At 46.4% G+C, this 16,127-nt stretch overlaps 1 protein-coding gene across 6 annotated transcripts in view; it reads right to left on the reverse strand.

The window, feature by feature from the left end:
- DAB1 (DAB adaptor protein 1) overlaps positions 1 to 16,127 on the reverse strand; it is a 282,989-nt gene that overhangs the window by 49,535 nt on the left and 217,327 nt on the right. For 5 of the 6 annotated variants that reach the window (XM_024756252.1, XM_024756249.1, XM_024756247.1 and 2 more), the window contains exon 6: positions 11,434 to 11,493. In XM_024756252.1, coding sequence (XP_024612020.1) covers positions 11,434 to 11,493 — 60 coding nt within the window. The remainder of the gene's footprint in view (positions 1 to 11,433; positions 11,494 to 16,127) is intronic. The other variant, XM_024756248.1, reaches the window with a different exon arrangement.

A 16,127-nucleotide genomic window follows, 5' to 3' on the forward strand; every position in this document is an offset into this window, starting at 1 on the left:
TCCATCAAGTCCCCAAATGTACAAGTTACTCTTGATCCCTCTCTCTCCCACACCCTGACATCCAATCATTCGAAGAAATGCTGATTCTGTCTCTAGAACATACCCCAAACAGTCCATTCTGGTCTAAAGAGAAAGGAATGAGCTAAATAGTAACATTAAGACCTCATCCCTTCTTGGCCAAGCAGGGGTCAAGCAGGATGATAACCATAATAGCTGATGCTTAGACGGAAGTTCCTCTGTATGAACCAGCCACTATTCTAACGTGCTTTCGTACAATAACTCATTTAATTACCATGACGAATGTAGGTGTTACTGCTATCCTCATTTTCAGAGGAGGGAACTGAGGCACAGAAGGGTCAATGAAATTGCCCAAGGTCACACAGCTAGTAAATGGCAGAGCTAAGATTTTCACCTAAGTGGGTGAACTTTGAAGTACGTACTCTTAAGAATTATGCTAGGGTGAGGAGAACAAAAGGTGTGAGACAATGTGTGTTTTACGATGAGGGTGAGACGTAAGGGTTCTGGAAGGAGCAGCCACAGTGGGTAGTTCAAGTCTGTGCCAAGTCCACGGCCATCCTCTCTGGAGGACCACGGCCCAATCACACTGCAAGTGTTATCCCTACAGTGATGACAGGGGTAAGGGGGCTAGGACTTCCGAGGTGACAGTGGAAACAACAGCCTAGACACAGACAAAGAGACAAGGCTACCAGATTACAAATACAGGAAGGGGGGGGAGAAAACCAGAGTACCATGTTGACGGCACGCAATGGTGGGAAGGAGTAATACTGGAGATAAGGCAGCTGCTAAGCTGCTGGAAAGAAACATGATGATACGCTGACAGGACTCTCTGATAGGTAGAAAAATGAGAGGTGGAGAGGGGGAAAAGTAGTGTAACAAGTGAGAGCGAATGTCACCTTAACATGGAGTCATTCTTTATGCACAAGTGGAGAAGCAAGGGCCTCATCCTGCATCATCAGACTTTACTTCCGTCTCCCCTTAGCAACCCAACCTCAATCTTCTCATTCACCAAATGGAGAAAATAATAGTTGTCATGTTAACTAAACTAGATAAACGTAGTGGAGTGTTGGAATCCAGTGGGGGAACTTTGTAAATCTCCCATTATATATAAATATATGCAAGCCTTACCAAAGCAGATCTACAGGGGCGGGGGCCGAGGAAGTCGTGTTTTTAAAAGTGTCACCAATGACTGTTAGGCAATATGGTTTTTGGGAATCACTGAACTAGACACAGCTTGCCAAGCAACGCACACACTCCCTGGCCCCCAGTAAGTGCTCTGCAAACACTTGTTTCTTGTAACGAGGTTTTTACGCTTTAGGTTGAGACTGTCACTGATCTATGTATTTTTATTCTCCATGATCGTTAATATATCACTTTCTCCTTTTTTACAACTGGAGTTCATTATTCTTCTGCGACCACTAATAACAGCAGTTAAGGGAGGAAGAAAGAGCTTCAACACGATGACTTGTCCAGAAATGCTGAATTACTGTACCAGCAGAGAACGCGTGTCAGCCTCAATGGATGTTTATGGGGAAACTGTATATCACAGCTCTGCTCCTTAGAGTTGCTGTAGTTAAAGTTCTGTAAATGTTAATGATCTGTATTAGAGGAATAAGGATAGACTCATAGCAGCAGCAGTTAACAGACAGCCCTGAATCCCATTTTCTTAGCATGTCACAGAGCTCCAAGGAATTTGGTTTATGCCCACTGAAGGAGCAGGCGTGCACTGGGGCACCTGTATCTTGGGGACAGTACTGTCTTTGCTCTAGCACAGGTAGCGTGATTGGCAAAGAGTTTCAGGAACAAAATGGATAGAGAGCGCCTCTCTTCTCTTTGAACTCTCACTACGTTCCGGTCTTAGAGACAGCTGGACCCAGTGGGAAGAGCGTTCACTGTGCTTGGGTAGCATGGACCCACACCCTGGTCTGCCTCAGATCACTCCCATTCCTGCCTACAGTCCTCATGGAATTATTAATAGCACCCGCCCCCCATTCCATTTCAAAAGCGACCCAGTCTGGATGATAAACTAGGTCACCCTAGCTTCAGGGTCAGAGAGAGCTGGATTAGATTCTTAGTGATGCCTCTTCTGGCCGTGCTGATTTCACTTCTCTTATCTTCAGCAGCCTTTATAGTAGAGAAGAGACCTACATCTTAGGGTTATTTGGAAATGTCTTGACGCAGGGCGTTAAGTGCCTTCCACAGGCCCTGGCTTGGTGGTGCTCAACATCTGGTAGTCACAGTTGTTTGTTATCTTCACCCCACAGCCCTGGCACTCCCCTGCAGGTTCAGCCCCCTCCCCTGTTAAACGTGATCTTGTTGGCATTACTGCTCGGGCAGGGAGAACTGAAGGTACTCCGGCTCCTTACTGCCCCTAGGGACACTAAAAGCACCCTAGAGGTTGAGCCAGGTCTCACTCATCGTCATATTTCTTGAAATACTTGGTACAGTCCTTCGTTCATAGAATAGCTCATAATAATGACTATGGCTAACACTTACTGGGTACTTACTATATGTCAGGGGCTGTTCTAAATGTTTTCCATGCGTTACCTTATTCAAGTCCTCAAAAGAACTCCATGAGGTAGGTACAACGGTCATCATCCTCATGTTATAAGCGAACACACGGAGACTCAGAGAAGTTTAAATAATCCACCCAAGGTTACGTAGCTGGTAATGGAGGGAGAAACTTTTCAAGCCTAAGTAGTCAGTCTTCAAGGCTCACACTTTTAAGGGCCATCCCATGTTGCCTACGAAGTACTGAGCACCTACTCTGGGCAAACATGGCCGCGATCGTCTCTCCATGGTTTCCACCAGACAGCCCCTTTCACTATGGTCTCGGCTCCCACCAGGTAGCTCCCTCTGTGGTCTCAGTGCCTGATGGCAGCCCCAGCTCCTGGGCTCTGCCAACACCATTGCCTTCCTTTGTCCTTTTAGTGCTAGGGATCACTCTAGTAGTAACTTCCAACTGTGACTCATCTGGGTTGGCCCACTGTTTCCCATCTGGCTTTTCAGCTTTTCTAAGACCTTGGTAACTAGTTCCGCATGTTCTTTCCCTTTATTAAATTGCCTGGTGTGGGTTCTGTTTTCCTGACAGAGACACATAGGTAACTCCGCTAGCTACATAACGGTCTCCTCCCCACCTGCCAAGCCACCTGCCGCAGGCCACCAGAGTGATGTTGAAAAATACAACCCCAACAGTGTCACTCCACCACCTGAAAGCAACAGTGGTCTCCCAACAAGTCCCAGCTTCTCAGCACCACATTTCAGGCCCTTTGCTCCCTGGGGCCGGCTTCCCTTGGTATCCTTGTCTCCTTTCCCATGAAGGCATCCTGTGGTCCTGCCATCCCAGACTGCTCATCAGTCCCTGGGATAAGTGAGGCTTTTCCACATTTCAGTGCTTTTAAACATTCGGTTCCCTCTTCCTGAATACTGTTCCACCCGTTCTCCAGTGCCAAACTCCCACCATCTTTTAGGATTACACCTAAACTCTATCCCTTGGGTGAAGACCTCACTAAACTCACTCAGGCAAAGTTTACTGCCCCATCCACTCTGCTCCCATAGCATCTTGGACACAGCCTTTCACAACCTTGATTATGTTGATTGTAATTGTTCTTACATGTCTATCTTCTTCCTGAGACCATTAAGATTCTTAAGCAGCTAGTCTTGTTCATCTTTATATCTCTAGGGAATAGCACACTGTCTGGCAGGTAGGAGGCTCTTAGTAAATATTTGCTAAATGGATGAGTGAATGAATAAATAAGTGAATAGAAGTTGTAAGGAACTCCAAAAAATAAATAAATAAAGAAGGGCTTTGTAGAAATCAGATGGCTGGGATTACAAAAGTAATGAAGGTCTGTCACTGCAGGTATGTGAATTGAAACCCAAGAGTCAGAGATGTTCGTCTGCACTTATCACAAACCTTGGGGGATTCTTGTTTTGGTGGGAAGGCTAAACTAGATAGCATCTCTTAATGTTCCTATTAACTCTAAGATTCTAGAAATTTAGGATTCTATCCCAGGAAAAATTTTTAAGTACAGCTAAAAGAAAGTCCACCCAAGAAACATCAGAAGAGGCAAGCTTCTCTTTCATTTGTGGGAATACACAGATTCAGATTCCTTTCCCTCACTTCGGGATGATATCCTCCCTTGCGACACCTATGTTAACTGTGTTGTGATCATTATAATCTCCCTACAAGGTGGCGCTTAACGAGGAAGTGAAATTGACAAATGTTCAGACTAGATTTAAGCCAATTACACAACATCTTGATCCAGATTTCAAACTAAAGGAAAAACTAACCGCTAAATTGTGAATGAAATTTTATTTGCCATGAACGATGGGGGACGGGGGTGTAGGGAAGAGCTGTCCAGAGAATTCTTGAAATCCTTCACATGAATGGATTGCCTCTTCCTACATTTGCAGCAGAGAAATAGAAATAAATCTAGGGCAAGGGAAACCAAGCAGATGCTGATTGTAGGGGGACAGGGGTCTTGTAGAAAAACACCAAGGAGTTTGGAGGGTTGGGGGAAGGGGTGGCAAAACGGACAGCTTTCTGAGCTTCAGAGGTGGGTGGCTTTCATCAAGATGTGCTCCTTAACGTTCAAAAATATCTTTTCAACATCGGGATGAAGAAAGTGTGCCAGGCAGAGTGAGGGTTCAGAAATGGCTTAGACATGGCCACGCCCTCATAGAATTCAGTCCAGAGGTCGAGAGAGGTGTTCACAGCCAGGCAGGGAGTGTTGGGCCTCCAGAGCTCTAAGTGCTCAAAACCAATGAGTAATGGGAGATGGGAACTGAAGCCTGAGTACTAATTCTGAGCAGGTGAGGGTAAGGTGATTCTGACCAGGAGATGGAGGACTTTGCATTTTCTTTAATTCTAAAGGCAGTATATTTTAGTGGAAATTGTGTGGGTGCCTGAGTCAAAACAATGTAGGGTTCAAATTCTGACTCTGTGATCGTGGGTAAGTTACGTGACCTCTCGAAGCCTCAGACTCCTTATGTGTAAATGACAGCTACCTCCTCGCAGGGTTGTGATTACTGAAGGAGATAAGCCGAGACCAGAGCCTAGGCTGTCCGTGGCACAGAGCAGATGCTCAGTGGGGTCTGCCTGCTTTTTTCCACAGCTACGTTAGCTTTAGATACGGTACCTATGGCTACTGTCCTGGCATCATAAAACAAAGGAAGAAACTGAATGGAGGCCCGGACTTCATATCCAATCATCCGGATGTTTACCAGTTTCTCCCAGCCTGGCTCCTTTCAGATCTAGAGCCCTGATTTCAAGCTCTCTAGAAGGACACTAAGGAGGAACAATTTTTTAAGCACCTACTCTGTGCCCAATGCTTGCTCAGTGATTTGACTTGATTTTAATACTTCGTAAACTTCTTCCCATCCAGGGCACTAACTTCACAGGGCCAGCCCACAACTTATTGCTGGGCACTTCAAGGTGTGCTCCTTTAAAGCCAGGTGATAATAAATGAAGATACGAACGGGGCCTGTGGGATACACGGCTTGGCAGCTGAGCTACTGGCAGCAAGACGATGAGTTAAGTACATAGGGGCAAATGGAGTGCCAGAGGAGATGAACGATTCTGAGGTCCACCACTGTAGTCACCTTTACAATACAAGCATTCCCTTATAGAACCATTTATCTGCTGCTTAACTACTTCTAGGGGCATAGAGCTCGCTACTCTGAGAGGCTGTCCCTTCTTCTGAAAATCAGCTCAGATGGCCTGAAATTTCTTTCTCATCTTGAGCCCAGTTTTGCCCTCCCTTGTCATTAAACTTGAGCCTTTCTCTTAATCATAGGACAGCACATAAACAGAAGCAACTAATACATCCCATCCCTCAATCTTTACTTCCACAGCATCTCATAAAAGCGACCCCTCACTATCACAGGAAATGCTTTCACATTGCCGCATGAGTCTCCCAAAAGGCCTGAGATGTTGGTAGTGGATGGTCATCCATTCCGCTCTGCAGCCCAGCGAAAAAAAGTCTCAGGAAGTCGAAGTGATTGACAAAGGGAGGAAAGAACCTCAGGGAGGTCTGATCATTCCTTTCAATTTCTGAATCCGTGTTTCACCAAAAAGAAATTAATGTTGAGGTCAACGTATCCATTTGACAATCTGTGTCCTTCCTATTTACCACGATGCCAAACTTTTCAGAATCTCTCTGTTGAAGGCCAGGAAAAGTTCAGCTAGAATTCACTGGTTCATTATTACCAATAATTAGAAAGTCTTTCATGCCTAATACAACTACATAAAAGGCTTTTAAACTGGGCAATTTAAAAGGTGAAGGATTAAAGATCTTTTACAGCTGAAAGAATATTACATGAGGGCGAAAGCGGAGGGGAGAAGAAAAGCGCAAAGTATTTCTCATGCAAAAATGGCATAAGTCATACTAAGATTTAGGCCTGTGTCGTTGAAACAGTGTGACCTTCACAGTAAGTCTCAACCAAGTTCAGTGCCGTGGGGCATAAAAGGGTCTGAAACGGGCCCTTCAGCAGCCTGTGAATGCCCCGCTGTGGAACTAGATCATGTCCAAAGGCTAACAGAGTGCAAAAAGCACTAAATAATGAATGCAGACACTTTCTTCCCCACTTAGGAATGTGCATTTTTGACATTCCCAAAGAGGCCAGGGTATTTGTCTAAAGAACATGACAGCATGGTCAGTCAGCTGGCAGAAAGGGAGACTACCTGTCTTCCCCCAACGTCTTTGAGAGGGAAATTGATGAGAAATGGATGAGAAATTAACCAGGTCTGAGTACTGCTAAGTAAAGGCAGTATGGACTCAGGAGCCAGGACCCCAGTGATCTGCCCAGAAGTGCTTCCATGCCTCATCTGCCTGTTCGAATCCTGCTCATCCTTCAAGGCTTTGCCCAAGTTGTACCCTCTTTCCTGAAACCTTCCTAGCTCTAGCCATCCAACATCTCCTGTCAGCAAGCATTTATGCCACTGGATTTCAGAGATCCTGACATAGAAATAGACTCACATATTTAAGATACAGGAAAGATTAGCCCCCATGCAAAGCTTTTGACTGCCTGGACCAGGAAGGGATGAAATGTATATTTCTAGGAGTGAGTGGGATTAATCCTTATCTGGGCTTAGAGTTCCCAGGAAATGGTGGAGGGGAGCAAAGCATGACCTTAAGGACAAATCTGCGGGAAGAAGGGGCTATTACAGGTGCAAAGTAAAATAAGCAAACAAAAGCATCCTAACGTGTTATTTGAGAAAACAGAACAAGAAAAGGGTCAGTACATCTGAGCATCTTATGGTCATGGGACAAGGGGGATGTAAAACTACCACAGGGATAAGTAAATGTGAGGGAGTGAAGACATGGAATTGGCTTTCTGCCTAGACCTGGGGCCCAGCTAATCGAAACAAAACTTTGCTCCCATAAGTTGATGCACTGAGGTGGGTAAGAACGATATAACAAACACAGTGAATTCTAACTTCTGCTGCCCTAAAACTCTGAAATCCCCAATACATCAAATTTGCCACCTTACTGAGGATATCTCTGACCATGGAACAGTGATGACGAGCCACTAGACAGACAGAGGTCTAGACAGAGGTCTAGACAGAGGTTCTAGAGCTGAGATCAAGGGATCCCGTCGGTTTCAAGGACTACAAAAATTTACATGTGCACACATGTTTCTTTCTGGGGAAAGAGTCTACCAGCAAAATCTCAAAGAGATCAGAAATCCCAAGAAGAGTTACCTTAGGGATAGTGATGATTAAAAGTGATTCCTGTCCTCAAGGAGCTCGCAGAAAAGTAAGGAAAACAAATAGAATAATAGCTCACAGCTACTGAATCCTTACTGTGCACCAAGCACTGGGCTGATTCACATACATAAGCTCATTTAGTCTTTAGGCAAAAACTACACAGGGCTATCATTAACCCCGAAGTCCAATGGCTCACATGGATACATTAAGAGAAAAAAATCCTTTATGATCATTGCAAAGAGAAGGACAGAGGTATCCCAGAGGGGCTGATTACTCTGGGGTAAGAAAGGCTTCCCAGAGGAGGTGCGTCATCACCTAGAATACTTGGCGATCCCCATCTCGGTGAGAACTGTTGGCTGGTACCCAGCTTGTTAGAGCAACAAATGGAAATGTTTGCATTTAATCTACTCCATATCCCCGTAAGAGTTTTACATAAATGTTTCCTTTAATCTTCTAAACAAAGCTACAAGGTAGGCATTACTTTCTTTTTACAGATGAGGACATTGAGGCTTAGAGATGCAAAAAGCTACTCAAGGATCCTTAGTAGGTGGCCAGGATGAGAGCCATACCCAGATCTGACTCTGAAGACCCAGTGGCCATTTCTTTTGGGGCTGGTTGGTGGCTTTCCCCAACCACAGCCCCAAGCTGAGTCCCTTATTAGGACTCCACGCAGACCCGTCCCAAGGAAGAAGAAACCAGGTGGTCCCTAGACCAATAGGCCATTGGGCAGTCTCCCTTCTTGTGGGAAACTTGTGGGAGACCCAAACTCCCTGGAAGCTGCCTAACATGGCCTACTTTGGTTGTCTTTGGTTTGTCTTTCTGGGTAAGGAGCAGGTGGTGAGGGAGCAAATAGTGACAACATGGCAGGGATTTTCGGGGCACAGAGGTATCCTAGGGAAGGTACGCTCAGCAGAGAGGCAGGGCTTCCGGGGGGAACCTGGAACACAGGGAGATGTCAGAGCAGCGGGGGACGTGGGGTATGTAAAGCACCTCTGGGAGGTTTAGGCAAGTGGGACAAACTTTCCAATACATCGACTATTATCTCCTCAAATCATCTTGCAAGTTAGGTTCCAAAACCCCTTTTGGAAGATGAGAACACTGAGACTCAGAGGGGCAAGGAGACGTATCAGATGTCCCACAGGCAGTAAGAACAGGAACTAAGATTCTAGCGGCGTCCATCTGCCTCTAACTTGAAATTGTGCTTTTTACTTCCTGCCTCTCATAGGCTTTTATTAATACTCAGGTAGTTCATGGAAAAGCCATCATCACCATCAGATGCTTCTAGGGCTTTATGGAAGAGTGGGTTGGGAGCCACTGCGGGCCATTCAGGCCGCTCCGATATTTTCCAAGGAAAACCTCGGTATGTATCGTTAATGACTATTTTGGAATCAGAATAACAGGGAATTCCCATTAAAAAAAGTAGCAGGGATTATCATAAATTCCTTCTACGGGGCAGAGTCATTCATATATTTATTATATATGATTATATATAATAAATATATACTATTCCTAGAGCAGCTGTGAACCAGACCCGGGCTTGCTCCTGGTAACACAAGGACCTCAGGAAGCTCCTGGAAGGAATGAAGAAGAGGAAGAATTCCAACACTGTGTGGTCGGAGGTATTCCTGGAAGAATACCTTTGGCCAACCCCAAAACACGATTTTTGACACTAAGCTAGGATGTTGGGGGAAGGCGTGACTCCCCCAGGAAACTGTAGAGTTCCATCGAGCTGGACCAGGAGGGGGCAGGTCAGAGATACAGAGAGGCTGGGACCCGAGTGCCGGGTACGTCAGGCTGAGGAGTCTGAAGTTTGTTTTTTTTTTTTTCGGAGCTATTAAGCATGGAGGTGGTGTGGCCAGATGGGTTAATGACTTCGCAAAACCAAGGCGGCAAATGGAGCATGTTTCCTCATGTATCTAAGCCTGTTAGGGGCAAGTGAGGCAATTTAGGTACACACTGAATTGCAGGGAGCTGTGTGATAGGGGCTGGACCTAACTGAAACTCGAAGCGCAGACCGGTGTCTCCGTGACACGGAGGCTTGATTAAACGCAAAGGGCTCGGGGAGAAAAACTGCTCGGGGAGAAAAACTGCTCTTTCCCTGAGCGGCACCACGCTGCATGCCTCCTACTCTGTTTCTAGGCTCGGGGTTTTTTAAAGGGCTGGTATTCAGACATGTCTTTTCAGTAAAACGAATGTGCATTGGGGTTTTGGAAGCAGTATTTAGGTGGGATATGGTCGTTTCAAGGTATTGGCAGAGTGGGGTAGAGAAATGGACACGGATCCGAGAGAAAGTTCACTAGGAAAAAGGGGAGCAGGGGCAGGGGAGGGTCAGAAGGGACCAGAAAGACTCCCAACTGGGGGATCCAGAAGCTCAAATCAGGAAGGCGCAGCAAAGGCTCGTCTTGCCCCTCCAGCCATTCAATGTTTGAATCCCTGCTCCCTGCCTCCGCCCCATAATCTTTCTGACAGGTGGTCTCCAAGGCTCTGCTAGTATAGCTCCAGTGACAGGGAGCTCACTCCCTTAGGTGCCAGAATTCCACCCTGGAGCAGCTCTGACTGTCAGCAGGTCACCCTCACTCGGAGTTCGAGCTGGCTTTCTCGTAGTGCCACCTACTGGTCTTGGTTCCAAGAGTTGGCTGATACAGAGCAGTATAATCCCCCTTCCATTTAATGGCCCTGTGGACGCCCATCTCCATATTTATGGTTTCCTTTCTCCAGGCCAAACATCTCCAGGCCCTTTAGTTGCCCCTCATGGGATGGGGTTTTAAACGTTATTATTAATCTCATCTTGAAACATGTGGGATTGTCTTTATGTCTCTCACAGTATGGGGTCCACAACTGATAACAATGGTCCAGATAAGGTCACTTAGCCTCCTAACAGCTCTGTTAGGACCAGAGCTGGGATTCTTGAGGGTCAGCATGACTTCAAAGCCCACGCTCTTTCCACCCATTGTTGAATGAGATCAACAGTGACTAAACGCCCCAGTTCTTCTTACATTATCTGTGGCAAAGTCACATGTCCCCCTGCTCAAGAGTCTGCACTGGCTCCCCAGGGCTGCCTGGATTATGTGGGGGGTGCCTTCTGAGTGCCAGCTGAAGGCCTTAAATATGGTTCTGAGCCCAGCAGCGGCACAGAGCTGAGGATTTTCCTTTGTGTCTCAGATTTCCAGGAGTCCCACTAGCAGATGGGGTGCAGGTATATAGTGGGCTCTCTGGGTTCTCTGCGAGCCCACGATACCTGCTACAGTGTGCTGCCCACTGGCTGGACCCTTATACACTCCAAAGGCTTTGGCCAGCCCTCCCTCTGACCCTCTGAAGCTTCTCGACCACTTTCAAACTGGGTGGGCAACTCTCTTCCTAGAACCAAGAACTGCCCCCTGCTTGACCAGATATAATGAAGTCTTTGGCTGGAGACTTTTTCCATAAAACACCTGAGACTCTGAATCCCTTGGACACAGTAGTTTGCATGATTCAACTCATTTCCACTCATGGGGCCAGACCTTCATGCAGACTGGCACCCCCTCCTTGACCCCATCATTTCCGCCTCCTGCCCCCTTCCCCCTGACCCACTGAGGAGCTCCCCAGCAAAGTCATACAGGTTGGGACACGTATCCAGAAGGGCGGCTCCCTTCCTTGGACTGTAGACATAGCGTCAACATAAAGCTGGTCATGGGAACCCAGCAGAAGGGAGGAGATATACTTACACTTACAGGTTGACTTTTTGGCACATCATAAACACCTTCTTTCTTTTGGCTGGTGGGAACCTATGGAAAAACCAAATGTGACACAGTCAAAACACTCTGGTGCTACGCTTTCCGAGAACCAAGCAACCAGGCTTCCCCTCCAATGGCTAAGTATGTGTGAGCACGGCCCCTGAGGGGCCCAACTTCCAGAAGAAGGGGCTGCTGGGATCATGAAAGCTGTGGGTGAGGCTCCTTCTCTCAGGAAAACTGGAGGAGGAGAGGGGGGATGTGAATCATTCCACAAGCGTCTGCCATGGGGCTCCTCACAGAACCACAGAATAGGAGGCAAAACGCAGAGACCTCAGAGATCACGGGGTGGAAAAAATAACCCTCATCTCACCGAAGACAAAAATGAGGCCCAGGGAGGTGCTAGGAGTTGCCTAAAGTGATTAAAAACAGTTTGCAGTGGAGCTTGAACTAGTCCATGCTGATTTGAGATGCAGGGTATTTAAAATACAGTAAATATCAAGGTCCTAGGACAAAGTACAGCTTCTGTTGGGATCATGTACAAACCATCTGATAATCATCAAAGGTTTCTGCTCAAGAAAAGGGCCCATCAATGGCAGGAAAAGCGTGAGCGAGAATCCAGAATATCACTGATTTTTTTTGTTGTTTTTTTTTTTTTGCAGTACGCAGGCGCCTCACTGTTGTGGCCTCTCCCGTCGCGGAGCACAGGCTCCGGATGCGCAGGCTCAGCGGCCATAGCTCACGGGCCCAGCCGCTCCGCAGCATGTGGGATCTTCCCGGACCGGGGCACGAACCCGTGTCCCCTGCATCGGCAGGCGGACTCTACTCCCGCTACCAGGGAAGCCCTCTGATGGTTTTTAACACTTATCTGTAACTTCTTCCCTCCCTCTCTTCTCTTCCTCATCCATCTGGTCTTACTGGGCCACGTGGTAACTATCAAGCCCCAAGCAGGTCACTTAGCTCCTCTGAGCTTCACCATTATAAACTGGAGCTACCGACTCTGCTACTCGCTCAGGTTACTGAGAGGATCCAAGAGAAAAGAGAGTAAATAATCAAAAACTATTAGGTACCATCATACTGTAAAGTGTTAGAATGATAATCTCCTTTACCATTGATACCTTATGTAAATATGTATCTAAATACATATGAATAACTGTGGATGCGTGAGATACTTTTCAAATCAGTCAATCAGGGGCCTTGCTCTGAAACATTCCAGTTGGAAAGCAATCACTAGCTCATCCTCAGCAACTAGCAAAGCTTAACGCAAACCTCCATGGGAGGTAAGAGCCAGCAGTGGTTTTCTAAATGTCTGATAACCTGTCTTTCTTTCCATCAGACAGAGAGCCCCTTAAAAGCAAGCACAGTGCTAACAGCCAGTAGGCATTCGGTAGGTGTCTGCTGGGTAAGTGTACCATTGAGAATCGTAGAGAACAGTGAAGAAAAAGACAAAGTATCTTTTAGGCTGGGACCAGCTAACCACACCATTCTTCTTAAGATAAGTAAGAATTTGAGCTTATTCCTTGAGTCCCTTTGTCATTTTCACTCTCGTTTACCTTAAAATCCTTACAATAACCCTAAGAAGTTGTTATTCTCATCTCCACTTTACGTAGTACAGAGTGAGGCTCAGAGTTGTTCGGGAAATTTGCCCAAAGCTTCAAAGCTTGTAAGTGATCAGATTCAAATGTAGCTCATTCTGGCTATGGAACACGACATTTATCACGAACAGTACGAGCTAACACTGCTAGGCACTTTCTGTGTGCCAGGCATCACGCCAGACATTTGTGTTTACATACATTCTCATTCTGTCTTATCAGGTGAGGATGACAACTGTCCCCATGCTGCAGAAGAGGAAAAGGGGCCCTGGAGGGGGTCCCTCAGTCCGTGAACGGAGAGCCAGGAGCTTAAGCCTGGGCGGTCTGCCTTTGCCCACCCCTGTCCCCACCATTCCCACAGCAGTTTCAGGTGCCTCTTTGCCTCTGACATCACATCCTACACTCCCAGAAGCTCGTGCACATTCTTGTGAAAAACATGACTCTGAGTGAGCATGGCTGCGCAAAAGATGTACTTTCAGAGCCACTTCTGCAAACCTTACTTTGCTCCTGATAAGTGAGCTCTGTCTAAAAGGAATACTCTAAGAATGCCTACAGAGTCCTTGTTAACGAGGGCCAATAAATTACCAGCCCTCACTTTTATTTTTTACTAGCTCACCCCTGCCTGAGCAAAACAAACAGTGTTTTTCTATTCCCTGTAATTCACTGCTCACTATGGGCACTTAGCAAGTTGAACCACAGCTGACTCTCAATTATGCCTGCAAATGGAGGAGAAGCAGTGGGATGGCGAAACCCAAACTGTGCATAATTGAAGAAAGCTTTTCTGCTTGGTTGTCCCATGGGTGAGATACCAATCTGCCTGTTTTTCCTTTAAGATTTATTTCTGCCGGGATATCTTCTTGGGAGACTTGTCTGACTCTCTAGTACCGATTTGAGCCTTCCTCTGTACTCTTGTAACCTCTGGTGCATCCCTTCATTAAGAAATAAGTTACCAAGAACCTATTAAGTGTCACGCACTGTGCTTTACCCAGGACAGTGGTGGCGAACAAGATGAATACGGCCCCTGATTTATCGGCGCTCCTTGACTTGCTGGGGGGAGATGGGAAAGTCATCAGGCTACTGAAGGAGGGTGTAAAATGTGCTTTATCTTATAAAGGAGCTGTCAAACCACATTGCAGCTTCCCGGTCACTCTGAATTCCGACTGATCTATAAGCTTGCTGAGGGCAGGGCGGTTATATTATTATCCTTGTTTCCCCATCTGTAAATGGAGTTTAAACAAGAAACTTCTAAGCATCAAACATTTACCACATGTGTGCTGAGGACAGAACGCTAGAAGAAGCGCTAAAAGGATGAAGGCCAGAAAGTGCCTGGGTCCTGATTCTCATCTCCCCCGGCTGGTCCATCCCGTCTGTAGACCATTTCAGTAACATGATGGTGTGCAGAGTGATAGCAGTTCTGGACCAAAAGGAGGCAGGAGGTCTGGCTCCTAATCCTGGCTCTGCCACAGGCTGTGTGACCCTGGAGAGGTCACTTTGCTCTCTGAACCTCAGTTTCCTCATCTGGTTGTCATGAGTACCCAAGGAGTTACCTCCAAACGCCTTGAAGGTGGGGACCTGGCTGTGGTTGCTATTACATCCTCATGTACCTGGCACAGGCTAGGTGCTCCATACATAATTACTTTTTGAATGAACGAATGAAATTAGTCCAAAAGCTATACATTAAGGACCATCCATACAGAAGACACTTTTAGTGCAGCAACATATTAACAGGATGGACAGACAGGTTAAGAGCTGGGTGACGTAGGATTAGAGACATATCATTTTAAAATAACAATATGTGACATCTTGGGTGATTAAAAATGATTTTTGAATGAACAAACTTGGAGAATGTGCCCTTGGTGAGCTGTGATTTCGCTTATGCTGGAAGCTTGTTAATGTATGAAAGAACACTGGGTTTAGAATCAGAGGCTCTGGCCTTGGGCCCATCACTTAAGTATGAAGGACTTGAATTTCTTACATTTAAAATGATAGTCATCGCAACTGTTCTCATCTCACGGAGTTACTGGAAGGGTCAAAATTAAGTGATGGGTAAAAACGCTCTGTACCGTGAGGCTCTGTGTTGTTTCCAAAAGACAACTGATACTTTTTTCTGAGGCATGCAAATAGAAACACAATTATTATTATTATTAATCCGGTTTGGAGAATGAGACTACAGAGCCTCAAAGAGAGGTGACATTTACTCAAGGGTCTTTCCCTCCCTTGTGTTGGAGTTACAAATAGCAAAGTCAAGGGAGGTTGCAGCTTTCCACGGGGCTCTCTGACAAGATGAGGCGAGCAAGTCATGTTCTACTTCACTTAATACATCATCGTAAGACGTCTCGAGCAGCATCTGATATTGATGGCATTAGGAAGTAAAAGGAACTGACATGTACACAGAACCTACTATGTACCAAGTGCTGTCCTGGTTGCTTTACATCTTCACACCACTTCTAGAAGCAGAGAATACAGTACCCCTATTTTGTTTTTGTTTTTTGCGGTACGCGGGGCTCTCACTGCTGTGGCCTCTCCCGTTGCGGAGCACAGGCTCCGGACGCGCAGGCTCAGCGGCCATGGCTCACGGGCCCAGCCGCTCCGCGGCATGTGGGATCCTCCCGGACCGGGGCACGAACCCGTGTCCCCTGCATCGGCAGGCGGAAGTACCCCTATTTTGTAGCCCAGGAAATCGAGATACAAAAGTGAGGTACCTCACCTGAGGCCACAAAACAGTTAAAAACTTAGGCCCTCATTCCCGAAAACAGAGGATAAATAAAATCAAACCTGAGACCACCCTGATCAAGCTGAAGTATAAGAAACATTGCAATCTACTCAGGAGGCATAGATATGGAACACTTGGAGGCCCTAACAAAACCCTGAGGCTCCCAATAGCAGCTCCCTAAGAGCCCAGCCTTATCTTTAGGCCCACGAGCTTATCTCTTGTTAAGCAAACTGAGGCCCAGCGGACGTATTAATGATGGACAGATGGGAAGATCCTGGGCATCAGAACTGTTAAAACAAGTGTGATTTTTAGATAGTGACTTGAAACCTACACAGAATCTACTTTTTTTTTTTTTTTTTTTTTTTTTTTTTTTTAGGGGGGCC

This window comes from Neophocaena asiaeorientalis, unplaced genomic scaffold (genome assembly GCF_003031525.2).
Source record: "Neophocaena asiaeorientalis asiaeorientalis breed wild unplaced genomic scaffold, Neophocaena_asiaeorientalis_V1.1 scaffold205, whole genome shotgun sequence".
Taxonomy (NCBI): domain Eukaryota; kingdom Metazoa; phylum Chordata; class Mammalia; order Artiodactyla; family Phocoenidae; genus Neophocaena; species Neophocaena asiaeorientalis.